Source organism: Neophocaena asiaeorientalis, unplaced genomic scaffold (assembly GCF_003031525.2).
Source record: "Neophocaena asiaeorientalis asiaeorientalis breed wild unplaced genomic scaffold, Neophocaena_asiaeorientalis_V1.1 scaffold40, whole genome shotgun sequence".
In the NCBI taxonomy this organism is placed as follows: domain Eukaryota; kingdom Metazoa; phylum Chordata; class Mammalia; order Artiodactyla; family Phocoenidae; genus Neophocaena; species Neophocaena asiaeorientalis.
In genome coordinates this window covers 15,735,930-15,757,549 of record NW_020185335.1, presented here as the reverse complement: position 1 = coordinate 15,757,549, position 21,620 = coordinate 15,735,930, and the positions used below count along the sequence as shown (strand labels likewise).

At 57.8% G+C, this 21,620-nt stretch overlaps 2 protein-coding genes across 2 annotated transcripts in view; both read right to left on the bottom strand.

The window, feature by feature from the left end:
- Nucleotides 1–5,362, bottom strand: part of DPEP1 (dipeptidase 1) — a 23,209-nt gene extending 17,847 nt beyond the window's left edge. The window contains exon 1 of the mRNA XM_024735674.1: nucleotides 5,228–5,362. The gene's annotated coding sequence lies outside the window, so the exon portion shown is untranslated. The remainder of the gene's footprint in view (nucleotides 1–5,227) is intronic.
- A 9,987-nt stretch (nucleotides 5,363–15,349) lies between these two features.
- Nucleotides 15,350–21,620, bottom strand: part of CPNE7 (copine 7) — an 11,377-nt gene continuing 5,106 nt past the window's right edge. The window contains 9 exon segments of the mRNA XM_024735485.1: nucleotides 15,350–15,436; nucleotides 15,956–15,998; nucleotides 16,000–16,187; nucleotides 18,832–18,990; nucleotides 19,436–19,490; nucleotides 19,886–19,931; nucleotides 19,934–20,018; nucleotides 21,026–21,106; nucleotides 21,397–21,495. Of these exon segments, the coding sequence (XP_024591253.1) occupies nucleotides 15,350–15,436; nucleotides 15,956–15,998; nucleotides 16,000–16,187; nucleotides 18,832–18,990; nucleotides 19,436–19,490; nucleotides 19,886–19,931; nucleotides 19,934–20,018; nucleotides 21,026–21,106; nucleotides 21,397–21,495 (843 nt within the window).

Here is a 21,620-nt window from a genome sequence, read left to right as displayed (position 1 = left end):
CCTCCCCCCCACCCCACAAACCCAGTCAGCCGCCCCCTCTCTCCCCACCAGCCAGGCCCCCAGGGATGCCCGTGCCAGCCTGATTACCTGCATTTTCCCAAACACAGTCACATTCACAGGCCTGGAGGTCACACCTCTGGAGGCGACCATCCCACCCACTGCAGGTGGGTCTAATTAGTGCCCCATTTCACAGATGGGCTCATGGGTGCCAAATGCCCTGCAGAGGTCACCCAGCTGGCAGGGGAGCTTCAGACCAGGCGGTGCAGGGACCCCCGTCGCGGGGACGTGTGCCTCATCCAGGCGGGGCACGAGGGGGCTGTGTGCCCTGAGGTCACCCTGGGACACTGCCCTGCCCGCCACGCAGGAGGGCGTCACACAGGCCCTGAAATGCCAGGCCCAGGAGACCCCTGACACGTCCTTCTCATGGGAGGAAGATGTGACAGGAAAAGGGCAAAGCAGCATGACAGAGGGGAGGGGTGAGCAGCCCCCGATGGGGGACAGAACTTGCTGAGACCCTGGGAAGGCTCAGAGGCCGGCCTGCACTGGCACCTCCATCGCAGAGCCGGGCTCTCCGAGGCGCCGCATGGACCAGCCCGGGCTGGGTGTCAGGGATCTGGGGGTGGGGGCCGGCAATCAGGGGGCATCTCTCCACGAGCCAAGAGCTGGGCTGCCGCCCACACCTCCCGAGGGAAGCCCTGCAGCCAGGCCAGAGAGCCAGGCAACCCTGTCCCCCTGCTTGCTCTGGGGACTTTCTGTTTCTTTTCCTTTTGTCCTGGGAAGTTGCCATCAGATTCCACCTTTTATCTCAGATAGTTCTTCCGGAGCACTTCGGCTCCCCAGGACACCTGAGGACGGGGGTGCTGGACGCGCCTGTGGCCACTCTGTCTGTGAAGATGAGGGTGGGCGGGGGAGGGCGGCACTGTCCCCGCTGGGGGCCCGGAGGGGACAAACCCCCACCCGCTGCTCGCAGGGCCCAGCTGGTGGGACTGTCCAGGCCCAGGAGTGACATCCGAGTCACACCGCGAGCTAGTGATCCAGGCGGGGCCAGGGGCTGCCTTTCTGGGGTCACTACAGGAGGGTCGGTTCAGGAAAAATAAGGCTGGAATGGAATTCGGCCTCCAGGCCCTTTAAATGGAAACAGCTGGACTGAATCCGAGTCAGTGGGGCACCAACCGACTGTGGAAGCCAGATATCAATCAGTGATAACTATTGCGAAACAGCAAGGATACCACGTTGCAGTTACTGCATTTGTGCCGAGCAAGGGGGCTGGGGGGTGAGCCGGGCTCAGCCACTGGGGGCGCAGGAATCTACAGACGTGGGAAGGGGCCCCCAGGCACTGGCCTTGGGAGCGGGCAAGGGGCAGGGTGTTTGGGGTGCAAGAAGGAGGTACTGCTCCCCAGCCGGACCTATCCACATCAAAGAAATTCTTGTTTGCTTTGTTCTCCAGACAGTAACGCATAACAAACGCCACCACTCAACAGGAATCCTGACTCTGACTCCCCAGACCCGAGGTTCCCTCAAACTCCTTGGTGAGCGTCTGCTACTGTGGCCTGACCCCCATTCGCTGGCGAGTCCCCCAAAGTCACGGGCAGTATTTGTCTGGCTCACAACTGTATCTCTAAACCAGGCACAAAGTATACATCCCAGAAGCATCAGTGGACAGACTGCCCCCAGCTTTGGTCACCACTTTATCCCGCATGTATCTCTAAACCAGGCACAAAGTATACATCCCAGAAGCATCAGTGGACAGACTGCCCCCAGCTTTGGTCACCACTTTATCCCGCATGTATCTCTAAACCAGGCACAAAGTATACATCCCAGAAGCATCAGTGGACAGACTGCCCCCAGCTTTGGTCACCACTTTATCCCGCATGTATCTCTAAACCAGGCACAAAGTATACATCCCAGAAGCATCAGTGGACAGACTGCCCCCAGCTTTGGTCACCACTTTATCCCGCATGTATCTCTAAACCAGGCACAAAGTATACATCCCAGAAGCATCAGTGGACAGACTGCCCCCAGCTTTGGTCACCACTTTATCCCGCATGTATCTCTAAACCAGGCACAAAGTATACATCCCAGAAGCATCAGTGGACAGACTGCCCCCAGCTTTGGTCACCACTTTATCCCGCATGTATCTCTAAACCAGGCACAAAGTATACATCCCAGAAGCATCAGTGGACAGACTGCCACCAGCTTTAATCACCACTTTATCACGTGTGTATCTCTAAACCAGGCACAAAATATACATCCCAGAAGCATTAGTGGACAGACTGCCACCAGCTTTGGTCACCACTTTATCCCGTGTGTATCTCTAAACCAGGCACACAGTACACATCCCAGAAGCATTAGTGGACAGACTGCCAACAGCTTTGGTCACCACTTCATCACGTGGAAGAATAGCGGTGGGAAAATGTGTGCTATTCTTTATCCACCAAACGTCCAACAGTGAGGGAAGGGGTTGGGGGATGGACCCAGCATTTTCTTTTCTTTTTTTTTTTTATAAATTTATTTATTTGTTTTATTTCTGGCTGCATTGGGTCTTCGTTGCTGCGTGTGGGCTTTCTCTAGTTGCGGCGAGCAGGGGCTACTCTTCGTTGCGGTGCGCGGGCTTCTCTTGTTGAGGAGCATGGGCTCTGGGCGCGCGGTCTTCAGTAGTTGTGGCACGTGGGCTCACTAGTTGTGGCTCGCAGGCTCTAGAGCACAGGCTCAGTAGTTGTGGCGCATGGGTTTAGTTGCCCTGCAGCATGTGGGATCTTCCCGGACCAGGGCTCGAACCCGTGTCCCCTGTATTGGCAGGCGGATTCTCAACCACTGCGCCACCAGGGAACCCCAGACCCAGCGCTTGCCTCTTTAACGAGTGCCGTGCTGCGTGAGAGAGCTGGGTGGGTGCTGGCTGAGCAGCGGCAGCTCACGACTCACTGCCCTGCTTAGAACACGCAAGAAGGGTCAGCCCATGGAGACAGCAGCCCATCAATCCCGTGGGATTTTAGTAAATTGTATTCAGACAAAGATAGAACCATCCGAAAAACAGGTCAGGTTGGACTCCCCGCCTCATATTCTACAAATCAGAAAGCACTGGAAGGGAGCAGATAGATGGCATTAGAGAAAAATACAGACGCACGGCCAGCACACCCCAGGGGAGCATCAAAGACCAGTGACAAACTAGGAAAACACATTTCTAATAATGCTTACAGCACAAAAGGCCGTAATAAGTCATTTTTTAAAAAGAAGCAATCCAACAGAAAAACGGGCAAAGGGCATGAACAAAGAGATGACCAAACAAACAAAAAAAAAGCTGAATGAGAAAAAGGCAGCTTAAACTATGGCAAGATTCTTGTACCAATCTGACTGGCAAACTCCAAACGTTAGCTAAAATCAAACTGCATTTGCCCCGTGAACGAGGAGCCCCACTTTGGGAAACTGACCCCACGGACACACGGCACACACACACACAAGATAGTGTCTCTGCCACACGGTTCATTGCCCCATGTCTGCCTGGACGAGAATAACTGAGGTATTCTCTGCAGCTGCTGGGACTGTAGACTGACTAGCAGAAGTCAGCAGGACGGCCCGGAGGGGAGGGTGGACGCACCTGCAATTAGCTACGGCATGTGACGGTACCTGGCTGGATGCCCACAGTGGCAGGAAGGCCACCAGTAGGACGTCCAGACACACCTCGCCAGGACTCGGATTTCTTTGTACCACGTGAGGGTGTTACTGTACTCGCTGCTTACAACAAATATGTCTTTTAATTAGGTGACAGCCATGGTTTTAGTTGGTAAAGACGTGTCTGTCCTCTCCTGTTCTTGAGACCAACAGGGCAGCTGGCTCTGTGCCCATCCCCCCCGCACAGCACTTCGTGACGGGAAAGCGAAGCCATGGTTCCCTTCTCAATCATCCTCAAGAAGGGCTGCAGGCTCTTTTGGTCCTGGTGGGGTCGGGGTTGGCCCTTTCCCACCTCCCCTGCAGAGCAGAGTCCACACCCAGGAGGCCGGAGGGGGGCTGTTGGGTGACCCGCCTCTGTCATCTGACCCCAAATACAGCTCAGTCCCAGGCCCCTGGCTGCAAGCCCAGAATTTTCCAGTTTGGTGCCTTTCTGGGCCAAACTGAGTGGGTAAGCCATCCTCCAAGGCTGGCAGACAGGCAGAGCCAGGAGAGTTGCCTGGTGGGTGGGGTCTCGGACAGTTTGGGGGGCGCCCGGGGCTTCCGTTTTCCCCCTGGAGCTACAGAGGGTGTGCGGGCCTCTCAGGGACCCCAGACCCAGGGAGCGCCATTCATGCTCCCAGACTTCTGTCTTTATGGTGGGCTATTCATGCTGGGGGTCGTCAGACAGGACAAAAAAGACTCATCTTAGCCCTTTCAGCGGGATCTCAGGACCCATCGTTCCCCTGCTGAGCCGTGTACAGAAACTCTTGTTATAAATGTTCCTTAAAGACTTCTGACAGGCACAATTATATTGTCCTGTGTTTCGAGCGTGGCCAACGTTGAGCATAAACATTGAAGCCCCTGCTTCTCCTCCTTGGCCGGCCTGGGCAGTGTAGGCTCTTGCCCTCTGAGGGCACCTCGTGGCTGTTTAACGGGACTGGTCCTGGCCCCGGAACCGCCCCCTCACCAGCCTGTCTCAGGGCCTTGAGCAGACGCCCTGCCCTGCGAGCTCCTCTGCCTGGTACAGAGTTCACTTCCACCCTTCCCTTAGGGCTCCCCAGACCTCACCCTGGGCTGGGAGCTGCCCCTGAGCCACACTCACCCTCCGCAGGTGTAGGAGCTCACGCACACGCACACGCACGTGCACACACACGTGCTCGCAAACAAACGTAGGCGGGTTGGGCCGGGTGGTCAGGCCCCGCGCACTCAAGGGCGACTTGGCTGCTGGAGGAGACCGAGGGGGTGGTACAGGCTGGCTACAGGGTTCTGCCCGGTCAGTGGGGCCTCTGGGCAAAACGTCCCAGAGCTGCTACCCCCATGCCCACTGCCACCACTGCTTCGGGGCAACCATCGGAGTTCAGTGCCAGCGTGGGTCCTACCAGCGGCCACGGGAGGGAGACTCCAGGAGGACCCTGCCCAGGAGGACCCTGCCCAGGAGGGGCCCATGGCTCAGAGCACCAGCGCCCCCTCCTCGGCAGGGCTTCCCCTTTTAATTTTGGCTTTTGTGTTTGGCTCTTTTGTTTTGAACGGGTAATACATTCACAGGATTCCAAAAAATCAAGATGATTTTAAACGGTACCTGCAGGAGTCTTCTATCGCCGCCGAAAAACTACCACAAACGCTGAGGCTGCCAGAACCTGGTTCTGTGGGTCCGACTCCGGGGGGCACTGGCCGGCTCTCCCGTCCGCCCTGGGTTTCACAGGCCAAACCAAGGCGGCCCGGACCGGGAGGCCCTGGGGAAGAGCAGCGAGTTAGGTCCCGCTCCGCGGCTCGGCGGGAGTCGACTCCCGATTTCCAGCTGGAGGAAGTGCTCGGTTAACGATGTGCGATTCCATCCGGCCCACCTGGGGCTCCTGCGCCAGGTTCTGCGAATCAGGGGTGGCAGCTCTGGGGGCCGTTCTCTCCCCACGGACACCCCGGGAAGTCGCGCCCCCGTCCCTGGTGCCACAGCACCCTCACTCCCCGCCTGGTACGTGCCCTTCATCCGTACACGCGCTTTGCGTGTGCTCTCTTGGTGTGTTTCTTCAGCCAGGCGCACGCGCGTGTGTGTGCGCCCTCACGCACCCTGCTGTCAGGACAGTGGGTGCTGGGTGTTTGCAGCATACGGAGTGGCTTGGAACCCCGAGTCGGGCTCCGTCTCACCGGCGCCCGAGGGCGGCTGACAGCGTTTTCTACGTGTGCCCTAACCTGCCCGGTCAGCTCCCAGGGCTACTCTGTGGGTCACACGTGACTGCCGGGACCCTCCAGAAGGCTGCCCCCGAGCGGCGACATCCACGGAGCGTTTTCCCATAGCTCCTGCGCGTTTGCCAGGCACGCTGAACTTGGACGTCTTCCCCTTCACACGGGGCACCGCCGCCCTGCCCCCATGCACCTGAAGACAGAGGGTCTCCAGGCAGCGTCCACATTTCCTTGGCCTCGATCGAGGCCCCTCAGGGGGTGGGGTGAGGTTTCCGGGAAGCCCGCGAGGTGCGGGCAGGACTCAGGAGTCCGCCAGGAGGGCGGAAGCCGCCGCCAGCCGGCCCGGAGCTGCCCTTGGCCTGTCTCCCAGTCGGTGCCAGCTCCACGGGCGAAGAAGGCCCCAGGCGGAGCAGCGATAGGACCCCGGGGCCTGCCCAGCATGCACGGCCCCAGTCCTCACGTCCACCCCCCCACCCCGCCGCTGCTGGACCCTCCTGACATCGCCTGCTCACTACCCACCTCCAGTAGGGCCCTGGCCCTGCTCTGAAGGAGTCCAAGGCTGGGGAAGGGGCCGGCCTCCGAGCGGCCCAATCAGAGCCGAGTCTGGGGGTTCTGGGGTCTCACTTCATCCACAAGTCCCAGAAGACAGGGGCTTGGGGGGCGAACATGCAGAAACCTGACCTCAGAGGCAGGGTCCATGCAGGAGCCCCTGCTTTGGCTGCCAGTTCATTGGGTGGGGGGGTAAAGGCCTGAGTCACTTGTCCTGGGAAAGGGATGGTTCCAGTTCCCAAAACTGATGTCAGCTGTGAGATTTGGTGGCTTTCATGTGGTTCACTGTGCCTTTTACCATTTAATAAAATCCAGTTTATTAATGATAAAAACTTTCAATCCCAGTTTCTTACACATTCAGTCTACGAAGTTTAATATTCTATTTATTCATCACTTTTAAAGTCTTTGATTCAGGTTTGATTCCATTTAGAAACCTAGTCAAGCTCCTATAAACATGTTTAATTGTATTACTACATGCACTCCATTTGACTTTCTTTTTAGCTCCTACAGTTGTCTCACAGAACAAACAGAAACTTGTACATCTAGCAAATTACACTTGTGAAGCTGGAGCCCCCAAAGCTCTCTGAGCTGGTCCAATATTGTATGTACCCAGTAAGATTTCAACTTTAAATCACACGTTGAAATCAATTTCTCAATCACATGTTTTAAATTGGTTTTACAAGGCTGACCTCTCAGATGTCCACAATCCCTCAGCCCAAGCTCTTGGAAACAACTGTGTTTAGGAACTGGGAGTTTACCCATTTCCACAGCTACTGAAATGCCCAGTGGGGAATGAGCAGCAGCTACCACCAGACAACACACATGACTGTTTCTGCCTTGAGATGCTGGAATACTCACTCTGAGGCAAAAATTATTATAGATTTTCCCTATATGAAAAAGAAAAAAAAACCCCATTTGTAATAGCATCAAAAGCAATAAAAACACCCAGGAATAAATTTAATCAAGAAGGTGAAAGACCTGTACACTGAAAACCATGACGCACTGATGAAAGAAATTGAAGACACAAATAAATGGAAAGGTATCCCATGTTCATAAATCATAAGAATTCATATTGTTAAAATGTCTATACTACCCAAAGCCATCTACAGATTCAATGCAATCCCCATCAAAATTCCAATGGCATTTTTCACAGAAATATATATAAAAAAAAAAATCCTAAAACTTGTATGGAACTACAAAAGACCTTGAATAGCCAAAACAATCCTAAGAAAGGAGATCAAAGCTGGAGGCATCACACGGCCTGATTTCAAACTATATTACAAAGCTACAGTAATCAAAACAGTATGGTTAAAAAAAAAACAAAAACAGTATGGTATTGGCCTAAAAACAGATACCTAGACCAACGAACAGAATACAGAGCCCAGAAATAAACCCCTGCATATCTGGTCAACTAACATTTGACAAGGGAGCCAAGAATACTCAATGGAGAAAAGATGGTCTCTTCAATAAATGGTGTTGGGAAAACTGGACAGCTACATGCAAAACAGTGAAACTGGACTGCTATCTTACACCATTCACAAAAGTTAACTCAAAATGAATTAAAGCCTTAAATGTAAGACCTGAAGCCACAAAACCCTGAAAAGAAAACAGAGAAAAAGCTCCTTGACATTGGTCTCAGCAACGATTTTTTGGATATGACACCAAAAGCACAAACAACAAAAGCAAAAAGAAATGAGTGGGACTGCATACAACTATAAAGCTTCTGCACAACAAGAGAAACCATTAACAAAATGAAAATGAAACCTACAGAAGGGAGAAAATATTTGCAAACCATTCATCTGATAAGGGGTTAATATCCAAAATATATAAGGAACTCATACAACTCAATAGCAAAAAAAGAGCAAATAACCCAATTAAAAAGTGGGCAGAGGACCTGACTAGACATTTTCTGAAAGAAGACATACAGATGGTAACCAGGGACATGAAAAGGTGCTCAACGTCACTAATCATCAGGGAAATGCACATCACAACCACAGTGAGACGTTCCCTCACACCCGTCAGAATAGCTGTTATCAAAGAGACAAGAAGAAACAAGTGTTGGCGAGGATGTGGAGAAAAAGGAACCCTCCTGCACTGTTGGTGGGAATGTAAATTGGTGCAGCCACTATGGAAACAGTACGGAGTTTCCTCAAGAAATTAAAAATAGGACTACCATATGATCCAGCAATTCCACTCCTGGGTGGAATTTCATTTCCTTTTCCAAAGGAAATGAAATCACCCTCGAAGGGACATCTCCCACATCCACAGCAGCACTATTCACAACAGCCAAGACATGGAAGCAACCTAAGTGTCCATCAGTGGATGATGGATAGAGAGGATTGTCTCTCCCTCCTCGCCCAGCCCCACCCCCTCTCTCTCTCTCTCTCTCTCTCTCTCTCTCTCTCTCACACACACACACACACACACACACACACGACACACACACACACACGCAGAGGAATAGCATTCAGCATAGAAAAGAAGGAAATCCTGCCATTTCTGGAACAAGGATGAACCTAGAGGGCATTATGCTCAGCGAAATAAGCCACACAGAAAAGGACGCTCTGTTCTCACTGTATGATCTCAGTTACATGTGGAATCTAAAAGCCAAACTCATAAAAACAGGCAGTAGAGGGTGGCGGCCAGGGACTGTGGGGGAGGGGAAACGGGGAGGTGTTGGCCAAATGGCAGGAATTTCCAGTCGTGAGTAAGCTCTGGGATCTGATGTACAGCATGGTGACTGCAGCTCACAATACTGTGTGTACAGCTGAAAGCTGCTCAGAGAGTAATCTTAGTCTCATCACCACACACAAAGAACAGGTGATTATGGGAGGTGATGCTGGTGGTCCAGCCTTGTTGTGGGAATTGTCCCAAAATGTGTAAGTGTATCAAATCATCACATCGCACGCCTTAAACTCACACATAATTTACCTGCCAGTTGCGTCTCAGTAAAGCTGGGGAAGAAGCTGCCGATTTGCTGTCAGCGCGGAACGGGGTCCTGTGAGCGCCTGGTTTGGGGCGCCCCCTAGTGGAAGCCAGCGTCCTGACACTTCGCGCTCTGTGCAGCGTTGAGGGCAGGGGTGGACGGAGCTCCTGAGGGACCCCAGGCCCTGGACTCCGGGAGGTGGCCGCCCCCGAGGGCCGGCAGGGCTGGGAGGGAGAGTCGGTCATAACTGGTCCACATCACAGCTCCGCATGCCTGGTATGAGAAAACAGTGTATCAAAACAAAGTGTGGTTATGGGGTCCTTCTGTTTAAACAATAAACTATTTTAGAAAATTTGAAAAATAAGACAAAATGCAGATGTCCCTCGACGCCTCTGACGCACCAAAGCCCAGGCAGCCCCTGGGTCCCCAGCCTCCCCACTTCCTGGGAGCTGCTGCATAAAACCACAAGCAACAGGAGTTCACTCTTTCCCGGTCCTGGAGCCGGAAGTCCAAAACCAAGGTGTCGGGGTACGCTCCCTGTGCAGCCTGCCATGGTGGGGGGGGGCGGGGCGGGGACAGCACCTGTCCCATCATCGGCACTTTCCTCCTCTTATGGCGACACCAATCCCTGGACTCAGGGCCCATCCTATGACCTCATTTGACCTTGATCACACCTGCAAAGATCTATTTCCCAAGAAGGCCCCATCCGCGGGACCGGGGTTAGGACTTGATCGTGTCCTCTCAGGACGGAGGAGACGGTTGCTGGCCTTCCCCCCGAGGAGCCCAGGGGCCACCAGGACCACATGAGCTTTCTCCTCCGTCTGCTCTCCCTCCTGCCTCTGTGGGGACTGAACACATTACTCCAGCACAAGCTCAAAACTCAGTGCTGTCTAAAGGCCAAGATGGACGACCCGGCCTCCACCTCCCCTGGACGTTAGACTGACCCCCTCCCTGACCCTCAACCTTCTTCTTCCTGGCCTGCCCTTGGCCACCCAGCCAGGGCCTTCAGTGCTGGCCTGCACCTGGGCCTGACAGTAAGAGGGGGGGCCTGCTCTGAGGACCCCACCCTCTCCACTGTCACCCATGGGAAGCTCACCCCTCATGGAACCAAGGCCCAACCTCTTTTCTGCAGGACAGGACACTGTGGTGATGTCACCTTCAAGATCTGGGGCCACCAGTATAGCTGCGTCAGCCTGGAGGCGTGTAAGGGGGAAGAGCCTTTACTCTATTATGAGTTAATCACTCTGAGGGACATTGCCAGACTTCCCTGGTGGCACAGTGGATAAGAATCTGCCTGCCAATGCAGGGGACACGGGTTCAAGCCCTGGTCTGGGAAGATCCCACATGCCGCGGAGCAGCTAAGCCCGTGCGCCACAACTACTGAGCCCACGTGCCACAACTACTGAAGCCCGCGTGCCTAGAGCCTGTGGTCCAGAACAAGAGAAGCCACCAGGATGAGAACCCCGTGCATTGCAACGAAGAGTAGCCCCCGCTCACCGCAACTAGTGAAAGCCCGTGCAGAGCAACAAAGACCCAACGCAGCCAAAAAATATACATATAAATAAATAAATAAATTTTAAAAAAAATAAAAGAGGGACATTGCCTATAGCTTAAATTATACATGATGGCCCATCCCAGGGAGACCTGCCTCCCAGGTCATGAGCGTTAAGGTAAAATACCTTTGTTTAGCTCCCAGGAAACCTCCTGACCAGCCCACCTGCGAGGAAAGAAATTCACATCCCTCCCGAGCCTGGCCTGCCAGGGTGGGATGGGAGCTGGGATCCTCGCTGGGACCACCTGAGCCTGCATCTGGCCAGCTGCCCCCTCTCGGGGTCCCAGGCTTCCAGGAGCCTCCACGGAGCATCAGGCACGAGGGCCCCTGGAAGTTAAACCCCCAGAGAGAGGCTGCCTAGGGCGCCACAGCACGGGGTCTCCTCTGATTTTCCTGGGCGAGAATCCAGATATAGGTTCCTGTCCGGCTCTGCTGGTCCAGCTGAAGGGTCAGAATGACCAGACTGCCATGTCCGGGGATAGGGCCTGGGAGGGGGCTGGCCAGCACCCAGGGCCGGGCCGTGGCCGGCAGGGAGGGACTTCTGTTCCTTAAGACGTAACTTGCAATTCCCTGGCTTGGTTCGACCTGGCATTGGGCTCTGTCCAGTGTCCGAAGCCAAATCCCTGGGTCTCACCTCAGCCACATGGCAAGGGAGGGAGGGAGGCCGGGTCTGGCCATCCTGCCCCCTGGGACACGGAGCCTGGGGCACTGTTCCGGAGCCCCTCCCAGAGCTGGAAAAAGTTATCACATCTCATGTTCTCAGGGACATCCTGGTCAACGCTGAGTGACAAGTGTCCATGCTGGGCAGGGCACACAGCTCCAAAGACACGCTCACGGCCACCAGCCCACACCCTGGACTGAATGACTCCCAGCTCGGCGACCAGACAGAGACAGGGCCCACAGAGCGATAGGAACACACACACACAGACACACACACACACACACACACACACAGCTGAGGCCTATTGGCTGTGGGCTTCGGGTCCTGAGAACCAGGCTGGGTGGCCCAACTCAGGACCCTGCTCCAGTGCAACCCAGGTCCAATGACTTCATGTCTCTGAGCTCAGTCCCCTTCTGTGACGCCACCCACCACGGTCTGGCCCGGGGTTGCTGCTAGGGTCTGAGCCACGCTCGGAAGGTAGCCAAGACCAAGTCCTCACGGCCAGGGCTCGGCAGCTGTTGCAGATCTGCATGGGGGCAGGTGTGCGCTGGGCAAGGGTCCAGGGTGCCCTTGCTCTGGGGCAGACGCCAGAGCAGGGGAAGCTTTCGCCCAGAGCCCCCTGGGCCCAAGGCCGCACGCCTGGCATCTGACAGCCCTGCCGTCCACGTCAGTTACACCACTCACAGCTGCCTGCTGCCGCTTCCCCCACAGCAGAGGAGAGAGCAGCCTGGCTGCCGAGCTGCCCCTGTCCCACTGCCTCCACCCACAGCTGACTCTGAGGACACTGGAGGGGAGGGGCCCAGGGCGAGGCAGACGACCAGCAGGCTGGGGGCACATCCACAATCAGGGAGGCACAGAATGAGGAAGAGGCACCCCGCTCCCGCGGGAGACGGATATGTATTTACCAACAGGTGTTTTGTGCCAGGCCCTGTGCACACCCTCCCATGCAGTCCTTACAAGAGGGTGCAGAGTTATACCAAAACTCGGTGGCTTAGAACAGTGGCAAACAAGGATGAGCTCGCCCCGTTTCTGTGGGTCGGCCGGCTCCCTCCTGAAAGGGCAGGAAGGCGTCCTGGGAGCTGGGGAGCCCCTACCCAGGCAGCAAGGGACCAGGGCAGTCCTGTGGTGTGTTCATGACAGAGCCTTGGAGACACACAGGACCAAGGCCGCCTGGACTCCAGGAGAAGCAGCAGCCACCCCACCTCTCGAGGGGAGGGGCGGCCAAGAACTCTGGGGTCGTGATTTAAAGCTGCCGCGTCCCCAGGTGACAGCAGGGGCTCACGTGCAGGCTGAGGAGACTGTCCAATGAGAACTGGGCCAGGCGCCCGCCTGACTCTGGACCAGTGCTTAAGTCAGTGACCGCTGCAGGCTTTGCAAACCCCAAACCCGCATCCGAGAATGGGGGCTGCTCCGAGCAGTGCGCTGCAGGCGACTTCTAGAGACAATGAGGCCCACGTGCCTCCGTGGGGGCCCCAGGCCACGGCGCACCTTCTGGGTCCGCCTACTGAGAACCCCACATGCAGTGCTCAAGAGCTGGGGGCTGCCCGGCCGCTGGGGTTTCAGCCCAGCCCTTCCTGGGCTTCCCTCCCTGGGATCCCATCTGGATTCCAGAGCCCTTGATGGAGAACCTTGTACTGAAACCTTGTACCTTGTACCTCCGGGAATTGCAAGAGGCTGGCGGGTCCTGCTTCTGCCACTGGCCAGCTGTATGACCCTGGGCAAGTCACTTAACTGTTCTGAGCCCTGCTTTTCTTGTCTGTAAACTGGGCGTATTTGCCATCCTTCTGGGCCAGAATCTTCGGGTGGCAAGGGACAGAAGCCCCACCCCCAGCCCCAGCTGGCCTGAGCAGAAAGGAAAGAGCGGATCCACGTGCCCCCAGCATCATTTCTCTGTCCACCTCCTCTATGCTGGCTTCCTCCTCAGGCAGGCCTTGTCCATGTGGCGGCAGTGGTCATCAGCTGCTCCTGGGTCCCATCGCATCAGCTTAGCAACCTGCAGGAAAGTCTCAGGACCCAGTCTCATTGGCCAGCCAGGTGGAGTGCCCGCCCAGAGCCAATCACAGTGGCCAGGGAACAGCACACTCGCTGATTGGCCAGGCCTGGGTCGTGTCCACCCTGGGATTTGGACAGTGGTCCACGCCCATGAAATACATGGACTGAGAGACGGCCCCCAAAGGAAGGAGGTGGGAACGGATGCCGGGCTGGCAGGAGCAGTCGGTACCCGCCTGAACCGCCCCTGGGGCAGTAATCACTTTATTACTCTACTGCCTGTGGGCAGAGCTGGCCACCTTCTCAGGCTGGGCACCAGCTGGTAAAATCACCACATCCGTGCAGCTGAGCCAGCTGATACCTTCCTGCCCCCACCTCCCTCAGCAGCCCCCCTACACCTGCACGTGCCCGGCCGAACCACCCACTGGCCGGGCCCCACGACTGCCCCCATCGTCCTCGCGTCCACACCTGCTCTGGCCCCAGGAGGGCATCCTCTGAGGGCTGCCCCCCACCCCCCTTGACGCCCAACTGCTCTCTGCTTCTTGTTGGCCAGAGGTGAGAGGTTGGGGCCTCACACCTCGGCCCCCTCCCTGCTCCACGTGCTCCGGGAGGGGCTACATCGCACCAAGGTGACAGCTCCCGGGGCCATCACGGCTGCCCCCGTGCTGTGCATGGACCCCTCCCATTCTTCTTGGCTTCTGCCTCCCCAGGGAGCTCAGCTGACCAGCCTCTGCTGGCTTCGCCCCTGAGCCGGGCCCAGGAACTGTCCACGGCTTTCTGTCACTGAAATGGCAACCCACTCCCACAGGACTCAGCGGCTGGGCTGCTGCTGGCTCACCCTCGCTGCTTGGGACCACGTCACCGCCGCTCTGCAGCCCTGCTGCCTCCCAGATGTGGATGGAAGGGCTGCTGCTTGGGTGTCCTCGCATCCCCGAACAGACCAGTATCGGCCCTTCTGGAATTCAGCGATAGCCAGGTTACCATGGCGACGCCCACTATCCCCGCTGAACGGGAGATGAATCAGGAGCTAAAGATAGGCCCCCAGAGTGGATGGATGGAGGGATGGAAGGGTGGGTAGGCCTGGATTCAGGGTCGGAACAGTTTGTTTCTCCCCAACAAGATAATTTAGGGGAAATCTCAATTGGAAATCCACCCCCAGAGGGCTGGGAGGCGCTGGCAGGTGGTGACCCCTCCCCTGACAGAGCCCATAGCACGCAGCCCCCAGTGGGTCCTCGTAGAGCCCAGTGTAGGCAGCTGCTCCCCACCCGAGCCTGGCCAAGAGGAGGCTGCTTGGGGCGGGGCGGCCATCGCACCGTCTGGCCCTTCCCACGGTCAAGCAATGGCCCCCCGCACCCTTTCATTCCTGGGAGGGCCCTTGGTTCAGTCCAGGAAGGAGCTGGTGAGCCTGACGAGAAGCTCCCGGCTCCAGTGTGGGAGCTGCAGGGCACACATGCAGCGCTCCATCCCTCCAGGGGTTGCAGGCCTCTGCTGGGGGGGCAGTAAAGGCACAAAGCCACTGCAAGGACAAGATGACACTTTATTCTGCCTAAGCCTCCTGCCCCCACCTCCAGAGACCCCACAGACACAGAGAGACATGGGGATGTCTCAGGCAGGGTCAGGCGTGCCCAGGGGGACCTGTCCCTCCTTCAGCCCTGGGGCCCGGAGGGAGGCTGGCCCACCAGGCAGCAGGGTCACAGGAGCCAATGGTGGGTGTGGGCTGGGGGACGGAAGGCCCCTGGGTAGTTGGGGTGGAGGGTGCTAGAAACAGATGGTGGACACAGTCCTGGCCGGCCCCCTACCGTATGTCCTCACGGAGCGGAGCCCGGGCTGGTCTCGCCGAGGTCTCTCAGAGGCATTCCTTGTGGCTGTGATACTCAACCAGCTGCCTGGGCACCTCAGCAAGCACACTCTTGGCCAGCGCCACGGGGGACGCCTGTGGGTGGGGACAGTGTGCCTCCAGCCGGCTTCCCATCCCCCAGCCCCCTCCCCTAGAGCCGCCATTCACACCGTGACCTCCACCCCCTATGGGTTGTGCACCAGCTCCTGGGACCACGACCAGGAATTCACCCAGTGGGCGGCCGGGTGAGCTTGCACTCACGATGAGAACGCGGTCGCTGGGCAGTCCGTCCGCGCTGGCACTGCGGGTGGAACAGGTGGGCCCCTCTGGATCGGTGTGACCCTGCTCTGGGCACAGGGCAAGGTGGCTGAGGCAGGAGGGGAGGCCCAGGTCCCCAGTGAAGCTGTGAGTGTGTGTCCACGGGACAGGCAGTTCTTTCCACGTCACAAAGGGAGCGGGGAGCTGCCTGAGAGGAGCCCTGCCCTCCGGGGCATCCATGTGACACTTCTCTATTGCAAAAGTTCCTAGGGGCCGAAAGCTGCTCAGAACAGCAAGGGGCCCGGGGCCCCAATGCGCTGCCCGCGGGACCCGCCCGACCACCCGCCCAGCACTCACGATCTTGAGCTCCCAGAAGGGCACAAACTTCAAGATGTCAGAGGGCAGGCTCGCCCCGTGGGGAGCACAGGACACCGCTGTCGCCGTCGAGGACCTGCATGTCGGTGAAGTCGGCGTTGCCCATCCCCACGATGATAGACACGGGCAGGTGAGAGGCGCGCATGATGGCCTCACGTGCGTCCGCCATGTTGGTCGCCACGCCGTTTGTCAGGATTAGCAGGATGTAGTGTTTCTGGGGCCACAGGGACCCTTCAGGGCAGCTGCATCTCCCCCCACTCAAACTCCAAGTCCACCAACCAGATGGCCTGGGGGTGACCATGGTTTCCAAGCTTTTCTAAAAGCATATTTGCTGAAGCGTAACCCACACACGCACGCGCGCGCGCACACACACACACACACACACGTAATCACAATGAACTGTGAACACAGGCTCTCTTTGACCCTGAAGCAGATACTGGAACAGCCACACCTTATAGATGGGGAGACCGCAGCTGGGGGAGCCGGGGTTGACCCAGGTCTGAGGCCAGAGGAGGAGAGGTCTGTGGGCCCTGGGTAGGAAGGGGCTCCCACACCCTGAAGAGTCGCTGAGATTCAAGGAACAGAGTTTGCAAAGGACACAGTCTGGTCCAGCCTGGCCCGGTGCCCAGTGCATCTGCAGAAGACAGACTGGGACTTGTTTCAAATAAAGGTCCATTTCCAGTGTGAAAAAAACAAAACCACTCAGAAATCGTTACTAAAAATCTGGATGAGAGAAAACATACAAGAGAAGAAGGAATCACCCTGGAGGTGCAGCCCCTGGAAGGCCGGCCGGGCTGTCCACCAGTTGGCCCAGTCCCTGGCCCAGTGGGCACCCAGCACCGTGATGTCTCCAGAGAAAAGGAGCCAACCGACAGCGCAACAGGGGCACCCTCTCCCAGAGGGCTCCTCTCTGAGCCTGCAGACCAGGGGGAAGGGCAGTCCCCTGTCCACGGCTGGAGTACCCCTGCAGTGCCCAGCCCAGCCCTCAGCCCCACATGCCCTCCTCCTGCCCCCCAGAGTAGGGCCAGTTCTCCATTAACATCTCACAGCCCTGCGTCTGCCAGTAGCGCAAACTCCACACCCTCACCACCTGGAATGGAAGCTTCACCTGAGCCTGGGGACCACTGCAGTCAGGGTCCCCGGAAGCGTCAGCAAGGAAGGACAGGGCTTCTCCATGGGACAGAAAGACGGGTGGGGGCAAACTTCAGGTGGAGGCGCAGGGAAGTGGGTCCCGCGACACGCCCCCAGCATCCACCCGCATCCACCTTGCTCGGCTAAGATGAAGGGTCTAGACCCAGCAAGGACAGAGGCAGGCCTGAGTGCCCCCAGAGCCTGGCCGCCCGCCCCCCACCCAGAGGAATGAGAGGGGATATGGAGGCCACCACAAGGGCAAGGTCAGGAGACTCCAGCCAGGGGCCCTACTGGACACAAACGCGGGTTTCTTCAGCAAGGGGACCGCGTGAGAGAAGGCAGGGGTCCCCAGCAGGACGGCCACACCCACTGTCAGGTGGAGGCCCTTATCTTAACCCTGTTCCTCCTGGAAAAGCCACCAGGACGTGGACGAGGCAGCTGGACACTTAATACTCGGGAATGGACATCGTCTTTAAGTGTGATGATGGCATTGGAACCCTACTGTTTCTCTTTCAGAGGTTTATACTGATGTTTCCAGATGAAATTATGTGTCTGGGACTTGGTTCAAAACAATAGGAGAACATGACAACTGAGTGTAACCCTTAACTCCAGACTGGATTCTGTGCTAGAAGTAATATTGTGATAGACTTATTATGGGGGCAATGAGTGAAACTGTAGTATATTCTATAGGTTAAAGTATTGGATCTAAATTAAACTACCTGAAATTGATATTTGTGCCGCGGTTATAGAAGAGAACTCCCGGATCTGAGGTATAAAGGGCAATGCTGCAACCCTGGCTTTGGGGCTCCATGCCGGGGAGAGCTGCCCCCACACAGGGCGAGGGACAGTCGGACAACTGGACCACGGGCGATCAGAGGCTGGGCGATGGCAAGTCACGAAGATGGAGCAAGGCTGAGAGGAAGAGCCCAGATCAGGACACCAGGACAGAGGATGGGCAGGTCCTGGGATGGCAGGGAACATGGACACGCGGGGACAGGCGGACGTGGGGGAGAGACAAGAGGACGGGGTCGCCTGCAACGTGGGGCTCGAAAGCTGGACCGTGGTCGTGCACAGAGTGTCCTGGCCGCGAGCAGACCAACGTGGAGAACGTGGGGCGGGGGCGTTCAGGTCAGCAGCCTGCTCTCAAATGGTTCAGAAAGCAGACAATAGTAGCAAATATAGGTGGAGGCGGGAGGTGGGGGGAGAAAGAGAGAAGAGGAGGAGGAAACAGGGCAGCGAGTCAATGACGGGTGAGTCTAGGGAAGCAGGTGCCAAAGGTGCTGTACTGAAATTATTCGTCCATAAATTTGATGCTTTTCTTCAAAATAAAAAGTTAAAAGAAGGCAACAGAGTAGCCGTGCCCACAGCAGCACAGACAGGTCTACAGAGCATTCCGCAGCAGAATGCAGCCTTCAGCACAGTGTTATTTAGGTAAATTAAAAATACAGGGAAGTCCCTGGCAAAGCAAACAAAATGACAATGTATGTACGACAGAACTGTAAAGAGCAAATCAGCTTCCAGGGTGAGAATTCTGTGCCCGAGAGCAGAGCTCAGCCGCTGGCTCTGGGGCCCTTGGCATCTCCCAGCCGGGTCCTCACTCGGTCCAGACACACCGGCCTCCTTGCTGCCACGCCCCATCTCGCCCACAGTGGGCCCTGGCCCTGCCCTGTCCCCCAGCAGCAGGCAGCCCTTCCTCACACGCCCAGCCCCGGCACCTAGAGCTGGACCCTGGGCAGGCAGTTCCGGCAGGCTTTCTCCACGCCCCGGATTCCGGCGGGGGAGGGGGGTGAGCCCAGCCCCGCTGCAGCCCCACCCGGGCGCCTCGCGCTCCCACCTTCACGCTCACCATCCTCGGGGTTGAAATTGATGGCAAAGTCATGGGACACCTGGGCAGGCACAGAAGGGACTGGTCAGTGGGTCCCCCTCCCAGGACCCCACATCCCCACCTACTGGGAGAGGTAGGTCTGGAGCCACCAGGGCCACCACGTCAAAGATCCTTCGCACAGAGGGCAGAAGGACAGACCAGTGCCGGGCATCACTCCAGCCCTGGATCCAGGGGGACCTGAAGCTTCTGAGTTACATTAGCCAATAAATCCGCCCCCACCCCCCCGCCCCCAAGTTTTCTGCTTAAGTCAGTTGAATGTCCTTTCTAACTGGAAGGTTCCAGACTAATGGTCCCCTCTGCCTGACAGGGCTGCAGTGCTGGGAGGTCAAAGGTCAGCCCTCTGGCCAGCAGACGGTCCCTGCAACCTGCCCACCGCCGGTCACATGGTAGCTGGTTCCCAGCAGGAGAGGCAGCAGCCAGGGGTCCTGGGACCCGGGCTCTCCTACCTCACACTTGGGAGGGATCCGGGCTCCGAACCCCAAAGCAGAGAGCCTCTTGTCGCTGGAAGAGACACGGCCCCATCAGCCAGGGTCCCTGATCCTCCCTGGGGGTGGGTGCGGGTACTTTGGAGAGATACTGACAGAGCCAGGAGACCAGGATGAAACTCTACGGGGTCCAGGCCCCGCCCCGAGCCACATGGGGGAAACTGAGGCCCAGAGCCATGAAGAAGCCACCCAGCGTGCAGGCCCCCATCACCTCCCAGGCGAGGGCTCCGCCCTGCCACGGCCTCAGTTCACGGTCTGTGAGGTGGGATTTGTACGCCATGTCTGTGTGAAGGACCAAGGGGACCACGGTTGGGGAGCGGCCCCACCTCCCATCTCGGGCCCGGCAGGTGCTGACCCACACCCCACGCAGAGCCTGGGAGGCGATGGGCTGGGGGCGCTGGGCTGGCGCACCTGTCGTAGTCCTGGCAGGTCTCGCCCACAGCCGCCAGGGCCTGCAGTACTCGTGGGGCTGGAAGGGGTTGATGTAGTGCAGGGAGCAGCTGTTCCTGGGGTCCCCAGTGGAGGCTGTGAAGTCAACGGCCACCTGCAGGGGCCACAGTGCGAAGACCCAGGAACCCCTCCCTCCTGGGCTGGGGTGGGCACCTGTACCCCCATATGACAGGTAAGGGAAACTGAGGCCTGGGGAGCCACTCGCCCAGGGCTGCAGGGAAACCCGGAGGGGTGAGCCCGAGGGCCCAGCGCTGTGTTGGCGGGATCACAGAAGGGACGTGCCAACTCCAAAGCTCCTGGGTCCCCAGGGTTGGCCAGCGCCTGAGGGCAATACCAGCCAGTAGCTGCAGGGAGCCAGCGTGGTCACAGCGGACCCTCAGCACTGAGGAGCAAGCCCTGGGCTGGGGTCCCTGTGTGCCCCCCGCCCAGTCACTTTCCTCAGGGCATTCTGGCTGTCACGAGAAGGAGTGCAGAGGCCACACAGAAAGGACCTGTAGGCCCTGCCGAAGGGCCTTTTCTGCGCCCATCCACCCTGGGTGCCAGACGGGCTCTGAGTTACATCCAGGGTGGGGAGGGGCTGCTGGGAGCCCTGGGGTGGGGCCCGGGCGCTGACACCCATCCTGCTGGGATGCACCCAGCAGGCTGTGCAGACAGTCCGTGGACTCACCGTGAAGTGGTCTGGCAGCCGCCCATGATGTAGTCCCGGAACAAGTACGCCCTGTAGAACATCCGGGACCCCCACCCTGGGAAGACTGAGGCCAGGGCTTCAGGGTCGGGACCTCTGGGGCTCCTGGGACATGCCCTCCCCCAGGAGCCCAGCAGTCTCAGTCCCCTCCTCTCAGGCCCTCAGGCCGCCTGAAGGCCCATCTTCCCCCCACCATCTATTCTCTTCTGTCTCCCCCTCCCCTCCATCCCTCCCACCTCCACACACTGGGGGCACCAGACCGCTGGGATGGGGGCCCTTGAGAGTCCATCTGACTACAGGGGGTTCCAGGCAGTGGCCGGCCACCCCAGCCCGGATCACCCTCTGCAGAGCTGAGGCAGGAGCACCCCCGCCACCCACTGCGGGGTGGAGGGGCTGCAGGCTGGGCCGAGGCTCACCTTCAGGTCTGCCAGGATGACCACCCCAGAGTTCTTGGAACTGCGCTTCTCCTGCGTGTACTTGAGGTTTACACAGTCCCACTGAGCCTGGGGGACAGGGACAAGCAGAGACCCCCACCCCAGAGTGCCAGCACCCAACACCCACCCCAAGGGGCAGGGGAGCACTGAAAGCCCTGCCCCACCGGCATTTGTCACTTCAACTTTAACACGGGCTGGTGGTCCCTACTCCAGCCACCTGGTGGGTGTGGGTGTCCTGCTCTGTCACCATCTTTAGCCTCTCTAAAACCATCACAACAATTTCTGGGGTAACCCAGCGCAGGGCCAGCGCCCCAGTGCATTCTGGGGGACAGGCAGGCCCTTCCTGCTCTCACCTGGTCCTCCCGGAAGGCATTCTGCATCTCCATGAAGGTGGTAGAGAATTCTGCGATGAAGTCGTGCTTCCCGCGGGAGTCATAATCCCAGACGAGGCCCTGGGGACCCCGGGACCCCTCAGCCCGCCTGCCCCTCTGAGGCCCCCAGCCTGGGTGTCTCCATGCCCCTGCAGCAAGGCCGCCCCCTTCCCACCATCCTTCCCCACGTACCTCAACTCCAGGAA